The sequence below is a fragment of the Neodiprion fabricii genome, chromosome 6, assembly GCF_021155785.1.
Source record: "Neodiprion fabricii isolate iyNeoFabr1 chromosome 6, iyNeoFabr1.1, whole genome shotgun sequence".
Taxonomy (NCBI): Eukaryota; Metazoa; Arthropoda; class Insecta; order Hymenoptera; family Diprionidae; genus Neodiprion; species Neodiprion fabricii.
The window spans coordinates 2,722,504-2,735,616 of NC_060244.1; the positions used below are offsets into that span (position 1 = coordinate 2,722,504).

The window sequence follows — 13,113 nt, forward strand, 5'->3', positions numbered from 1 at the left end:
TGGTTGTCACCCAATGTTACGCCATGCGTTCATTGGTCAATGGCCGTCAGCCAATTTTACAATCAGCTCCATCCTTTACAAAGAGGAAGAGGATACACATGTATATATTGTTGAACCGTGGTAAAGCTTGGACATCTGTCGTCATCGGTTATCTCATGATTATTCCCGAGGACGCGTTCCTAAAATTGATCATTAAAATCTAAATTGACGTTTGCTATATTGTTATTCTATTCATGAACTATGCTTTCGAGTGTCTCATCTCTGAACTTTTTTTTTCAATAATTTTCAACGGAAAGCGGTGGAGCCGTGGTGGAGTGGAGACGACGTATTTTTGTTCCGTGATTAGTGATAACTGGGACAATTAAGCCATTGGCTGTGTTGATACTTCCATTGGCAATCTTGATTGACATCTTCCAGATTGTGGATTAATTGTCGAAGAAAATTATAAATGCAGTTGAACTGTGCCGCAAAGCTTTCGCGTTCTCTGTGGTAACGCACCTACGTATTTTAGCGTTACAAGATTTGTGCTTGCAGTTGATTTAACTCAGTTGTGAATGATTATACGATCCTTTGAAAGATAATTAATAATAATGGGTGTTGGTCTGGAACCGCTGGAATTTACCGACTGTTTGACGGACAGTCCCTATTTTCGTGATAATCTTCATTCCCATGAACGCGAATTAGACAAAACCAGTCAACAGATAAAACGCTTGATAAAGGAGGTCAAGGATTTGCTTATAGCTGCCAGAAGTAAGTTTTTTTCACATTTACGACTCCATAAAGTAGGTTTGACAAAAAAATTTTATCGCTGCATTTTACTATCCTTATTGCCGTCTGAACATTAGGACAATGCAGCAGTCCTACAAACTTCAGGGCCTTAAAAGGGCGAAAATCCACTTAAAACATAACTGGTTGAATTTTTCTGCTATATGTTAAACAAGTCTTGTGTAAAGAAAGAGGAATCTATTCCAAGAATTATATAAATTGACATATATATATTACTCTCTGATTCTAAACAGAAGTAAAAAAACGATTTTCAATATCATTTGAATAGAGCTTGTATCCTTGACGCAACATAAACTTATTTGTTGAAAGAAAATTCAGTCAGGCTCATACTGAGGCAACTTGCTAGCTCTTCGATAATTCTTGAATTTTTTAAATTGGTACATCACCTAAGGCATTAGCTACCAAATCTTATTTAAAGAAGTTATACCAATTTCATTTAAAGCGATAGAAAATTGAATCGAGTCTTCAGTCACAGCTAATAAATTACGTAATACTAATTTTTCGATGCATGATTAGCTAATGAGGTTTATTACCGTGATCTTGATTTGCAGATTTATCACGAGCTCAAAGAACATTCTCGAAAACACTTCAGAACTTCAGTTTTGAATGTATTGGCGAAACACAAACCGAGGACGAAACACACATATCACAGAGTTTGAAAGAATTTGGTAGACTTATCGCATCGATTGAGGACGAGCGTGATCGCATGGTATGACCCAGTTAATGTTGAAAAAATTTATCCTAAAACGTTTGCATATTTTGATCTATGTTTTACTTAAATTGAGTTGATCAAAAATATTTTATGAAATTTAGTATAATTTACATACAATTATAGAAGTTTTCACTGGCTACACGCTGTGCGATTTTCCTAGGATTCTGCTTCTGCTATTGGTTGAATACTGCAAAAATTGCACTCACTGTATACCAAGTACAGCCAGTGAAAAATGCTATTAATTGTTAATTCAATAAAAGTTTGACCTTATACTCAAAGTATGAGCTAAACATGTTAATGTGTTATTCAAATTATAAATCAATTAACTTTCTAACCAAGTCTTTTGTTTTTATACCTAGTGGACAAATTAAGACACGCAAGTATTATATTACTTTGCATGAACGTTTTTAATATACATTTACTCAATATTCATAGCTATTCTATAGTTGACTCATTTCATTCACAGTTTATAGTTTATAGACCAAAATTAGTAATATCATTTACGTATATATATTTTGATTTGAACAACAGTGACAATTAAAATATGCAATATTATATTCAAAGGAACATACTTTTTATAACAAAGTTATCAAAATGTGCGACATCCTTTCATTTCGAAGTATTAACTTTGCTGTCAGCGCAAAATTCATTTCTCTTCATAAATACGTCTTATCTAATTACATAACTATCGTGTATTATTTAACTAACCATCAAATGTAGCCGGTTTACTAATATTCCTGTAGAAACGGTGTGATAGAGTATAACCAATGATACTTATTAAGGCTCTGTACATAAAGTTACATTAATAGTTATTTTTATTGCAAATGCGCATAAATTGGGAATTCCTTGACGAGTGTAAAGTGCGAATATATATACCTATACAAGCACATGCCACAAATCCTATTTTCTGTATTACCTCCAGTCAAAAACGAGAATAATGTGTAGTTTTTATAAGCACTAGTGCGCATAAAAAATACAAAATAGTCGAGTTGTTGACGGAGATAGCGCAGAACCACTTTTTCATTCTTATGCTAGTATTAATAATTTATTCAACATTGTACAGCTTTGTACAGCAATGCGTTTATATTTGTTAAGCGTGTCTTTTGAATCACTGTTAATTAATCATTGCAAACCTTTTTTCATTACAACACTCATTCAACAATGTTAAAAACAAAGATACATCCAGTGTTGGCAAATACTTTGACATTAGTTTATAACGATATATATACATAAAAAAGACTTTCTGCAGCATCTTTCATCAATTATATATGGTTTGGAAATGAAACTGATTTGGTAAAGTAAGTCAGCAATATCCTCATATCAAACAATATCATACATCAATATCTGACGTATTGAAGTAATCAGTTTCCAAATTCAAGAAAATAAAGAAAAAATAGATGTACGTTTGACATGGCTGGTCTATTTGAATGTAAAATAATTGACGAGCATTGATTTATTCGCATATCATGGATCATTGCATATGTAATTACATGCCTGTTATACGTACAGTAGAACCCCGATTAATCGGGGTGTGGTTTAAACGTCATCCTCTCGAGTGCCTTCGTGCTTCTCATGAGCAACAGGGTACGGTTGTACTGAATTCTTTCGAACAACAAGCTGGCAGTAATTCAATCTAATATTTACATCTTCGACAAATAAAACATATAATGATTTCACTTATCCATGGATTCGTTGGTCCCGAGCAGCCCAGTTGATCGGCGTTGTACTGTATGTCATTGAATAAGATCAATTGTAACCATAATCACATACCCATTAATGTGTAGTGTTGTCTCAATAATTGTTCACTCTGCATTCGTGTTTTTTCTTAGCTATTACTAAGTTGTTGCGATATGAAATTATCTGTCATTTTTCTAATTACTTGTCATCTGTAAGACATTTGTTTCAATCCTTTCAGCTGGAGCGTGCGTATGATCAAATAATATTGCCACTGGAAAACTTTAGAAAGGATCACATTGGTGGCGTTAAGGTAACCCATTAAATGATGAAATATTTTCTGCTGAGGACTCTCTTAACTTACTAGAATAAATGTGCTTTTCAGGAAGGGAAAAAGAAGTTTGAAAAGCAAACCATTAAATTTTGCCAGAGTCAAGAGCGCTATTTAAATTTGTCCACAAAAAAACAGGATAATGTACTACAGGAGGTAAATAATTTCTGACAGACTCATATATTTACTCATGTGACCATATGTGTTGAATTTTTATTATCAATGTTCAAATATGTATCATGTACGTTTGTTTAATGAAAATCTTGTTAATTTCAGGCAGACGCTACATTGGATATGGCTGAAAGACATTTTTGTCAAGCCAGTTTGGAATATGTATTTCTGCTCCAAGAGGTTCAAGAACGCAAGAAATTTGAATTTGTTGAAACAGTAAGTACACGTTCAAATTTGAATATTTATAACAACTTAGAAGCACCCCATTTGACAATCATTTGATGCTACAGCAATGTAACGTGTCGCATTGATTTTATAGCTGCTAGGATTCATGTTTGGATGGCTAACTTTCTATCATCAAGGGCACGAAGTGGCAAAGGACTTTAAACCTTACATGACAGAGTTGCAGTTGAAAATACAAAAGGTGAAATGAATTTTCTTGTTATCTGAAGTACAAATATTTCTTGATGAACTTTCGAAGGCAAAAAAATTATAAGTTTCCTTCATTCAGTGTGTAAGCGACTAATCAAAGTAAATCAAGTCACTGTAATTATTCACTGTAAAACAGTAATGATGGTAATAATTTTTCAATATTTGATCTCCTCTCCTTCACACACACACCACCACCTCTAACTTAGTAATGGCTTACCATTTTTGTTAATAACATAGTAACTTTTACGATAATGTAATTAAATGTAGCTTCGATTTTTATTCTCCGTTTTGTCCCAATCTGGAGCTGGCAAATTAATTCAATTTTGCTCATTACTGTCTATGATGTTGAATCTGAAACTAGAGGTATTCAAATATAACAGTTTTGATGTTTTGGTTTTAGTTGTAACAAGATAACAACTTGCATGCAATATTTAGCTTATTAATTGCTGATTTTTGTGTGTGTGTGTGTTTTATAAGACAAGGGAGAATTTCCTCGCCACCAGGGATAAAACTGAGTCACTCATGAATAAAATGAAGGAGATGAAAAAGGTAAAGTAAAAATAATTCAGTATGTATTAATTTTTTACTCCACAGTATAGTCTTTGTAGCTTTTGTAATCCTCTCTGACAATTGTTTTATTTTAAATTTTCAGTCTTCTGCCGAAGCAGCCCTCTGCAAATTAAATTCGCGTGAAGGCTATTTATTTTTGATGGAAAAAAGTGGGTAATACAGTTTCATGGAAAATATATTTCTACTAATTTGTACAGAAAACAGAAAAACTAACTCGTGTTCGTTTCATTACAGAGGCCTTTGGTACAACATGGACAAAACAATACTGTACATATCAGAAAGACAAGAAAGAATTCACTATGATACCTTACAACCAACTTACTGGAAAATTTGTAAGTATTACTGCGACGTTACAGTGTCAAATATTCGAAAAATCTTCTGGATTTATTTTGTACACTCTGTTATGCTTCATCAAAATATTTTTCTAACAGAGCAGTAGAGAAAAATTCACCCTTGCAACCTGTGTACGGCGTATGTCCGATTCTATAGAAAAACGATTTTGCTTCGACATCACTGCTGTCGATAAGTAAGTTTTGAATTTGTATAGAACTCTGAATAATGCATAACTATAACGAGTTTTGCCTCATTAAAATGCATTCTTTGTTTACATTCGTTGAACCCAGCCTTAAAAATATGACAAACCGTTGAGTGCCTGTTTTTAATTACTTTTTAGACCAGGAGTAATATATACATTCCAAGCTCTTTCTGAATCTGATAGAAAGCTGTGGATGGATGCGATGGATGGTAAAGAGCCTGTAAGTAATACATTTTCCTTCAAGCAATCATTATCTACCATAAAGTAATTTATTTGTACTTTCAAATGGATGTTGGTTACCATCATTTTTTATGTGTACAGACATACGCCCTGCAAGGCCCATCTGTAATGGTGGAGGAAACAGGTCTTGATGAGACTGGCTTTGCATTTGTATCAAAATGCATAGCAGCCTTAGAGGACAGAGGTAAGATAGCAATCTCTCGATTAATTTATATAGTAAATGTGCTTCGAATGTGAATAGTTCTGATTTAGAAACTGCTTCATCCTTTCTTCAGGACTAAACGAGCAGGGGCTCTACAGAGTTGTAGGAGTATCTTCGAAAGTAAATAAACTTCTGGCAATGGGCCTTGATAGAAGGAAATTGGAAAAATTCAATTTAGATGATCGTTTTGAATGGGAAAGCAAAACGATTACAAGCGCCTTGAAAACCTACTTACGAACATTGTCTGAACCACTGATGACATTCCGATATTACCACAGCTTCATAGCAGCTGCGAGTGCGTATAGGTATTTTTTATGTTGCCATTTTTATGAGCAAGAACCTTTGGCAAGCAGTGACTACTTCTATCATTCTTCCAGCAGTAATGGCATCTCACTCTTCACGATTACTTGAACTCAGCATTGTTTTATGATACATGTTGACATTTCCGTGAATTCTAATTGATCCCTACCAACATTTGTCATGTTTTTTAATAACCAACGTAAACGCAGGAATCTGACAGAATTTTATAACCAACTAATTGTATACCTGATGACTGTTTTCAGAACAAGAAAACAAGGAAACACGGATTAACGATGTTCATACACTCGTATACAAGTTGCCAAAAGCAAACTTCAACATGCTTCTTCTTCTGATAAATCATCTGAGTAGGTAAGCAGAGCTTTCATAAATTTTCGTATCAAGGTAATCGTATATCGAAGTACATGTAAGAGAGATGTGAAACTTTTGCATTACAGTGTGGCTAAAAAAAGCGATAAGAACTTGATGACGACTGGAAATTTGGCTGTCTGTTTTGGACCCACTTTGCTCAGACCAGAAGAAGAAACGGTTGCATCAATAATGGATATAAAATTTCACAATATAGTGGTCGAAATACTAATTGAGAACTGTCAGAGAATAGGTAGCGGTCCTCCAAAAGAGAATCCTCCTGGGCAGTTAATTCAGTCACAAACTCTGAACCCAATGCAGCCTGATGTTAAAGAAAGTCACAACTCTACAGGAAATGGCACTACGATATTATCAAGATACTCTCCGCACATAGCTGTACCAACAACGCATGCTCATGTATGAAAATAATTTCTCATCCACCCAGTATCGTGTAACATGGTACTTGAACTGAGGAAAATATTGTCTTATTATCTCATTATGCTCTGCAGCTGATCACAAGATCGTATTATGATGGACCTATGTCTGTGGCTTCTGGATCCTCCATAGATGATAGAAAAAATGGAGACTATGAAGAAATCGATCAAAGTACTCAGCGAATGTCGTATCCAGAAAGTAGAACAGGACGTATGAAATTGAGCAATGCAAATTTCATTTACCATTCAACAGATAAGGGTAATAATTTTCAATGGACTAGACCCATTTGCTATATTCTGATATTGGAAATTCATTAGGCAAGAAGGTCTTGGCGATGCTTGCAGTTAACATGCATTTGTATAGTTACAGGAAGTGGAAACACGAGTAGTTCAAACGAGTCGGTAGCCTCAGATCCAAATCCATTTCCCTCTGATTTGCCAGTGAAACAAAAACGAGGATCAATGATGGGAGTACATTATACTACGAGTTATCAGCAGCGAGGAAACCCGCCGCTACCTCTGTAATTACAATAATCAATTTTTGCTATCAGCAGGACGAGTTATCTATTTTAATTCATATTTTGCCTTAATTTTTTTTCTGAAGGGTGAACGCATCTGCTGGAAGTGGTCGTTCAAGTCCGGGACAAATGGGTGGTATTTGGTATGTTTTTGTCTGTTTAACCGCCAAGAATTACTTATTTTGATCTGTGATGTGACTTGATTACCACATTATGCTCATACTCTGATTTATTATTTAAATAAATATATGATTCACTATGCAATTCTACAGGAGGGTGAGAACGTTGTATGCTTGCATGGCGGAAAATGATGGAGAATTGTCATTTGAGCCGAATCAAATAATCACGAATGGTGAGTCAAAGGTTTTGGGATCCCCAAAAACAGTTGACATCTAAGTTCAAAAACTCAAATAAAGTTGGGATTTCTGATTTTACAGTGAAAAATTCATTGGAACCTGGATGGTTGGAGGGAACATTGAATGGAAAGACAGGGTTGGTGCCCAGGAATTATGTGGAGCAGTTACCTTGAAGATTTTTGAACCAAAGAGTGCCTAATAGTTACTGAAAAATCGTAAAGTATACCAATATTTCTAAATACATTCCTACTTGCACATTCCTGAAACGCCATACATATACTTCCTAAATATTTATTTCCGAGAAATAAACTACAGGTGAAAATTCACACGCAAATGAAGTTCAAAGCTGAAACGAAGTTTGAGAACCATATGGGCAGTCAATTATGTATGTATTTTAGTTAATAAGAGTTGTCTCGCTCAAAAATGTTTACTTTGTACATAATTCACAAATGAATTACAATATGTATTATACGGTTAATATATGTCATATTTATTCATATTTAGAAAAAATTCATTGTTGGCAATACCTCGAAGCCCCTGAGGCAATATTACTTGTAAATATAAGGTAAAGATACACTACCTATATATAACGTCTTATACACGTAGTGCTATGGAAATTTTAAATATAAATTTTTATTCACTGCTATTATAAAGCGATTAGTGTAAGCTGTGCCATATTCTTGGTTCTTTTAAACTTTTCGCCTATTTATATATTTATTCTTAGAATGCGTTCAGGCTCAATATTTTATAGTATGCGATTTATGCTTGCAATAAGCCGTTCTAGTATTGTAGTGTTAAGGTACAGGTAATAAAATTTATTTTTGACAGTACTTTGCTGTCACTAAAAGCCAGGAGTTTTGATTACTGATTAAATGAATGATTCCCAATTATTGAATTGGAAAATACGAGCCTCCAAAAAGTAAACATTATCGGTGAATCTAAAATGACACTAGTTTTTCTTTTTATCACTGATAAAAGGCATTAGTAGCTTGAAGAATTGACCAATGGCCTCATTATTCAACTTCAAATATTAGTAAATTACCATAAATTTTAATATTAACATTAAACCTATCGACAATTTACGTATTAACCTATTCCTACCGTGACTGGTTAAATCAACAGCCGTAGCAAATGGGACAGGTTACAAAGAGATGTGAGTATGTATTGAAAATCGCATTGTATTTCATTGCAAGTGTAATTGAAGAGAACTCGTAAGTTAAATTGCGATATAATAACGTTGTACATAGGTAATTTACACGAAACCTTAATAACGGTCATTTGACTGCTTGTGGTAGGTTTAATGTTGAAGTACTACAGTATAACATTAGCTTGTATACATTACTTACTATTTCTATACTAATTAATCATTAATTAAAGTAGGATGCAAAAGTGCGGAATAGGTGAATTGTTAACAATGTTACTAATGTAGTCCATTTCGTTTATTAAACATATCACCGGGACAGCAATTGTAAATACAAAATGAATATGCAACATTTGCTGGAATAGCTTACAACTATCCCTTGCATTTATAAATGGGTAATTTCTCTAAATACATCAAGTATTCAGCCACTTGCCCTTTAACGATATTTCCTACCGAAAAACATGTTACATTCATTTTATTGTCTATTTGAGCATCAAATGTTCTATTGGGCCACAGTTCAATACTCTGTATGAAAATAATCAATAATAAACAAAAATCCCTATTATAAGAGAACGTCTTGAGTAGTACATATATTAAAAATAATAAGTAGCATGTAACTTGTAGTGGAAACTTTCATACATGATAATTGTGATAGACTAAAGTGATAATAAACAAAGTATTTGAACAGCAGTTAATGAGGCCAAGTATTTTATCATGAGATTTTTCTTGCAAGAACTAAGCCATGTTGAGATCAATATTAACCAAGCCACGTATTGTATCAAATTTATATCTATTTTTCCAATTAAGCATTCTAGAAGTGCATTATAAACTGCTTTTTACAGTAAAATTTTTCGTGATTTTCTTGCAAAATATGATTCATCGAATTATCGACTTAAAATATCACAGTGCTTTTGACAGCTTCTCTCGTGAGCGTAATTTTTCGTTTCGTAAATGTATACTCTGTTTGTTACATTTGACAATTACAGATCAAATTAATGGCTAGTTATGCGCTCTGTGGAACAGGATCTCTAGAATTACTGAAAATGAAAACTCGAGCTTGAACCATAATACTTACAAAATTTAGATGCCCTCGATCACTGTTTATAGTCGGGAGTACCTACTCCCAAAAAATATTATTAAAATTTCCCTACGATGTCTATATCTTAGCAGATAATGAAAAATATTCTAAAGCTTTAGGTAGTATTAAATGTTCAGTATAGACCAATAGATATTTGTGGTATCAAGATGCTTGCAATATAGTACAATTACATGCATGTTTGATATACGTAAACTTGCAAAGTGTGTCATGTTGAACTTAGCTGGTTATTCAATTGGTTCAAGTGAAGCTCCATTGCCCGATATCCAGCTTTTAGAGCATTTTTTTCTACACTGTTCCATAATGTGCTCATAAAAATTATATAACACAATACTGCTGTCAAGAAAAGGCGACCTACATTAATACCGATGCTTATTCCGATGTACGGTGTTTTGTACTCAAGTCCCATTGACCAAATTAATGGTACAACTAATATACAACTTGCTATCAAGTACCAGATACGTTCACGCTTTATTGATTTCAGAGCGAGCTGGCAGATAGCAAGAGCCTCTTTTAATGATTCCTTCACATCAGGCCCCACAATTTTGTCAAATTCTCCTGCAACGAAAAATTCTTAGCAATTATTCTCAATTTTAGGAAGACAGTAACTGTATGTAAGTATCAAATGCAAAGAGGCATCTAATTTTCGAGATAATACGGTAAAATTCTACCTTTTCTTAACTTGAAGCTTGCCATGATTGCTTCGTGGTCTGAATAACTAAAATCTTTGTTTGGAACTCTTTTAGGAAAAGGATGTTTATAGTTAGCTACTTCAATCTGTGGGTAAAGAAGTAAACAAAGGTAATTGTCATTGATGATCATAGACAATGTTAAAGATAACATTCAATTGTGTACCTTAGAGTTCTTTGAGCCGAGATATAGGATATGATCAATGCGTTTTCCATCTGGTTCTTTCTTAGCTAGTTTTTTAGGTGTGTAACTGTTGTTGGCACACTCATTGGTCCCTAACTTACTATTACTAATTGAGCAGGCATCTTCAAGGCCAGCGACACCGCGTATGATGCGATAAGCTATATCTTTTGGCTCCGTATTCAAATCTCCTCCAAGAACTACTGCATCTGATCCTTCCATAGTCATCCTAATAAACTGTGCAGTATCAAATGCCTGCAGCACTCTGTGAGCCTTGTACTCATCATTATCCCTGTTGTATTCAGCATGTAGCTGGAATAAATATGTGAGTAAGCGCAGAAATTTTTGTTTCTTGTAAAGTTCTTTAAGGGTAAAAGTGATATTACAAATCTAAGAGTCAATTATTCAGATTCACTATCTGAGTAATACCGAACAAGTAGGGACTCGTGCATACGGACAAATGTGTAGGTCAAGGTCAGAAAATTCTAGTAACAAGGATAGATAGATCTGATTGAAGATACATGCAATATTCCACTTACATGCGCCACATAAACATTGATAATAAAATTTTTGAGCTTTATTTTGCAAAGACCGACACCCTTTCCACCGAACCAGTCACCATGGTGAATTTTATGCACATATCCGTTCAATGGCCATTTATGAAACATTACGTCTTGGATAGGGAAACGAGAAAACATACAGATGCCCGATCCCACAACACCGCTGTGAAAAAATTGATAATTTTCTTGAGGTTCTTCTTCTACTAATAGCGTTTTGCCTAGCGGATCTACAAAATACTTAGAAAATGTTTAAAAATATTTTACTGTTTGATTAATTACGATCATGGTGCTACTGTTAGTTGTGTTATTCATAAAACAACGTAGACTTATTCGAATGCAGCATGTATGATTTTTTCTGTACCTGTAGAAATAATGTGAATATGGTAGTTTCTCGCAAACTTTGGCTCTCATCATTTTGAAGTCACTAACTGACCAAATTTCCTGCAGGCAAACGACATCATAATCATCTGTCACACATTTCTCAGCAATCGCCTCCATTCGATACAACCTATTTTTTGATACAAGTGGAATGCCCCTAAAGAAAATAATGTATTTTGAAACTTCAGTTAAAAACATTCAAGGTATTATCCACAGTATATCAAACGGTTTATGTTCAATTTTAGATGACAACTGTTACATTGTGCATTAACAAGCATTTGTCTCTTTTATTGAGAACATGGTTTTGAGTGTTGAAGCTAAACAATGGATGTATGAAACAAACTATTTTCTATCCTTATACGTTTTATTATAGTTGGCTAAATTGAAATACACGTTATACTTCGGTTATCAACACATACATACCAGCAATTAAGAGTTAATAAGTTTAGAATTTGTTCATCATTTGTAATTGACATCGCGTAGTAATGCAGAGGCGAACTAAAATAACAGTTTAAATGAATAAATATGTAAATGATAAATTAAAGGGACGCATATGTCAAATTCTAGGTTCTCACACCTCGCAACTCTTGTAAATTTGGCCCCGTTTTTCAATGTATCGACACGTGATCGTGATTGAGCAGCCGTGGGTGCATTGCTGGCAGCACTAAAAATTCCCTAGGATAGAGGCAGAGCCATCCAAGAAATCAGCAGCGCAAAAGAGACAAATAATTGTTGACAGCACTTAGAGCTAATTTTGGAACGCACACCATAATGTCATGTGGGGATTTGTCTGTCACAAAAATTAAGCAGATCAGTAAATCAGTATACGATTCTTAGTACCGGCACAGCTGATTGACACACGGAAAAAAAGTGATATATGCCTGTTATAATCTCGTACGCTCAGATTGCTGAAACGTTTCCTCTCAGCGAATCAAATGCAGAGTGAGAGAGACGGAGTAGCCCCGATATATATTTGGATTTCTCATCACTTCGACTTGACTGAGGATATACCTATATTCGATTATACTTCGCGTATGGAAGACCCTTTTTTCATTTTTTTCTGATTTATTCGCAAACAATGCAGAAGCAATTTATTAAAGTAAAAGAGTAACAAGGAGTAATTAAGGAGCAATATAGAGCTTATCCTGTTTCGGTGGAATAACGAACGTTTTGTCACTAACATTGGTTTGAATATGGTGCCATTTTATTGGAAACGTTGCCGACTCACGGTACCTGATGCGTGTTTTTGGATCTTTCCAAAAACCATGAGGGTGCGAATAATAAAAATTACGGTGCGATTAAGAACAATTAAGGAAAAATTATACGGTATATGAATTTCATGGAAATTCGACAATTTTCGAAAATTCGCGACACACACGGCCGCTGCCGGATACGCATTCTTTTTTTTCGATTTTCTCGAAAACCGCATGGGAGCAAATAA

The 13,113-nt window shown here is 34.3% G+C and overlaps 2 protein-coding genes across 3 annotated transcripts; one reads left to right on the forward strand and one right to left on the reverse strand.

The window, feature by feature from the left end:
- The first annotated feature begins 63 nt into the window (after window positions 1-63).
- LOC124184457 (rho GTPase-activating protein Graf-like) lies at window positions 64-9,884 on the forward strand. Of its 2 annotated transcripts, XM_046574157.1 has the most exons (20): window positions 64-750; window positions 1,338-1,495; window positions 3,414-3,485; window positions 3,558-3,659; window positions 3,780-3,890; window positions 3,994-4,098; window positions 4,584-4,655; window positions 4,759-4,825; window positions 4,911-5,008; window positions 5,108-5,202; window positions 5,350-5,431; window positions 5,533-5,635; window positions 5,727-5,948; window positions 6,217-6,322; window positions 6,409-6,736; window positions 6,829-7,012; window positions 7,118-7,274; window positions 7,358-7,414; window positions 7,544-7,623; window positions 7,709-9,884. In XM_046574157.1, the coding sequence occupies exons 1-20, from the start codon at window positions 591-593 to the stop codon at window positions 7,798-7,800; spliced, it is 2,451 nt and encodes an 816-aa protein (XP_046430113.1). In that variant the 5' UTR covers window positions 64-590; the 3' UTR covers window positions 7,801-9,884. The 2 variants fall into 2 exon arrangements, with proteins under 2 accessions (XP_046430113.1, XP_046430114.1); XM_046574158.1 differs by lacking the exons at window positions 64-750; window positions 1,338-1,495 and adding an exon at window positions 1,863-1,874.
- Window positions 8,788-12,389, reverse strand: LOC124184462 (putative neutral sphingomyelinase). The gene is made up of 7 exons (XM_046574165.1): window positions 12,250-12,389; window positions 12,096-12,170; window positions 11,656-11,829; window positions 11,274-11,457; window positions 10,720-11,046; window positions 10,536-10,641; window positions 8,788-10,422 (listed from the first exon to the last, which is right to left on the reverse strand). The coding sequence occupies exons 2-7, from the start codon at window positions 12,146-12,148 to the stop codon at window positions 10,073-10,075; spliced, it is 1,194 nt and encodes a 397-aa protein (XP_046430121.1). The 5' UTR covers window positions 12,149-12,170; window positions 12,250-12,389; the 3' UTR covers window positions 8,788-10,072.
- Between the last annotated feature and the right edge of the window lie 724 nt (window positions 12,390-13,113).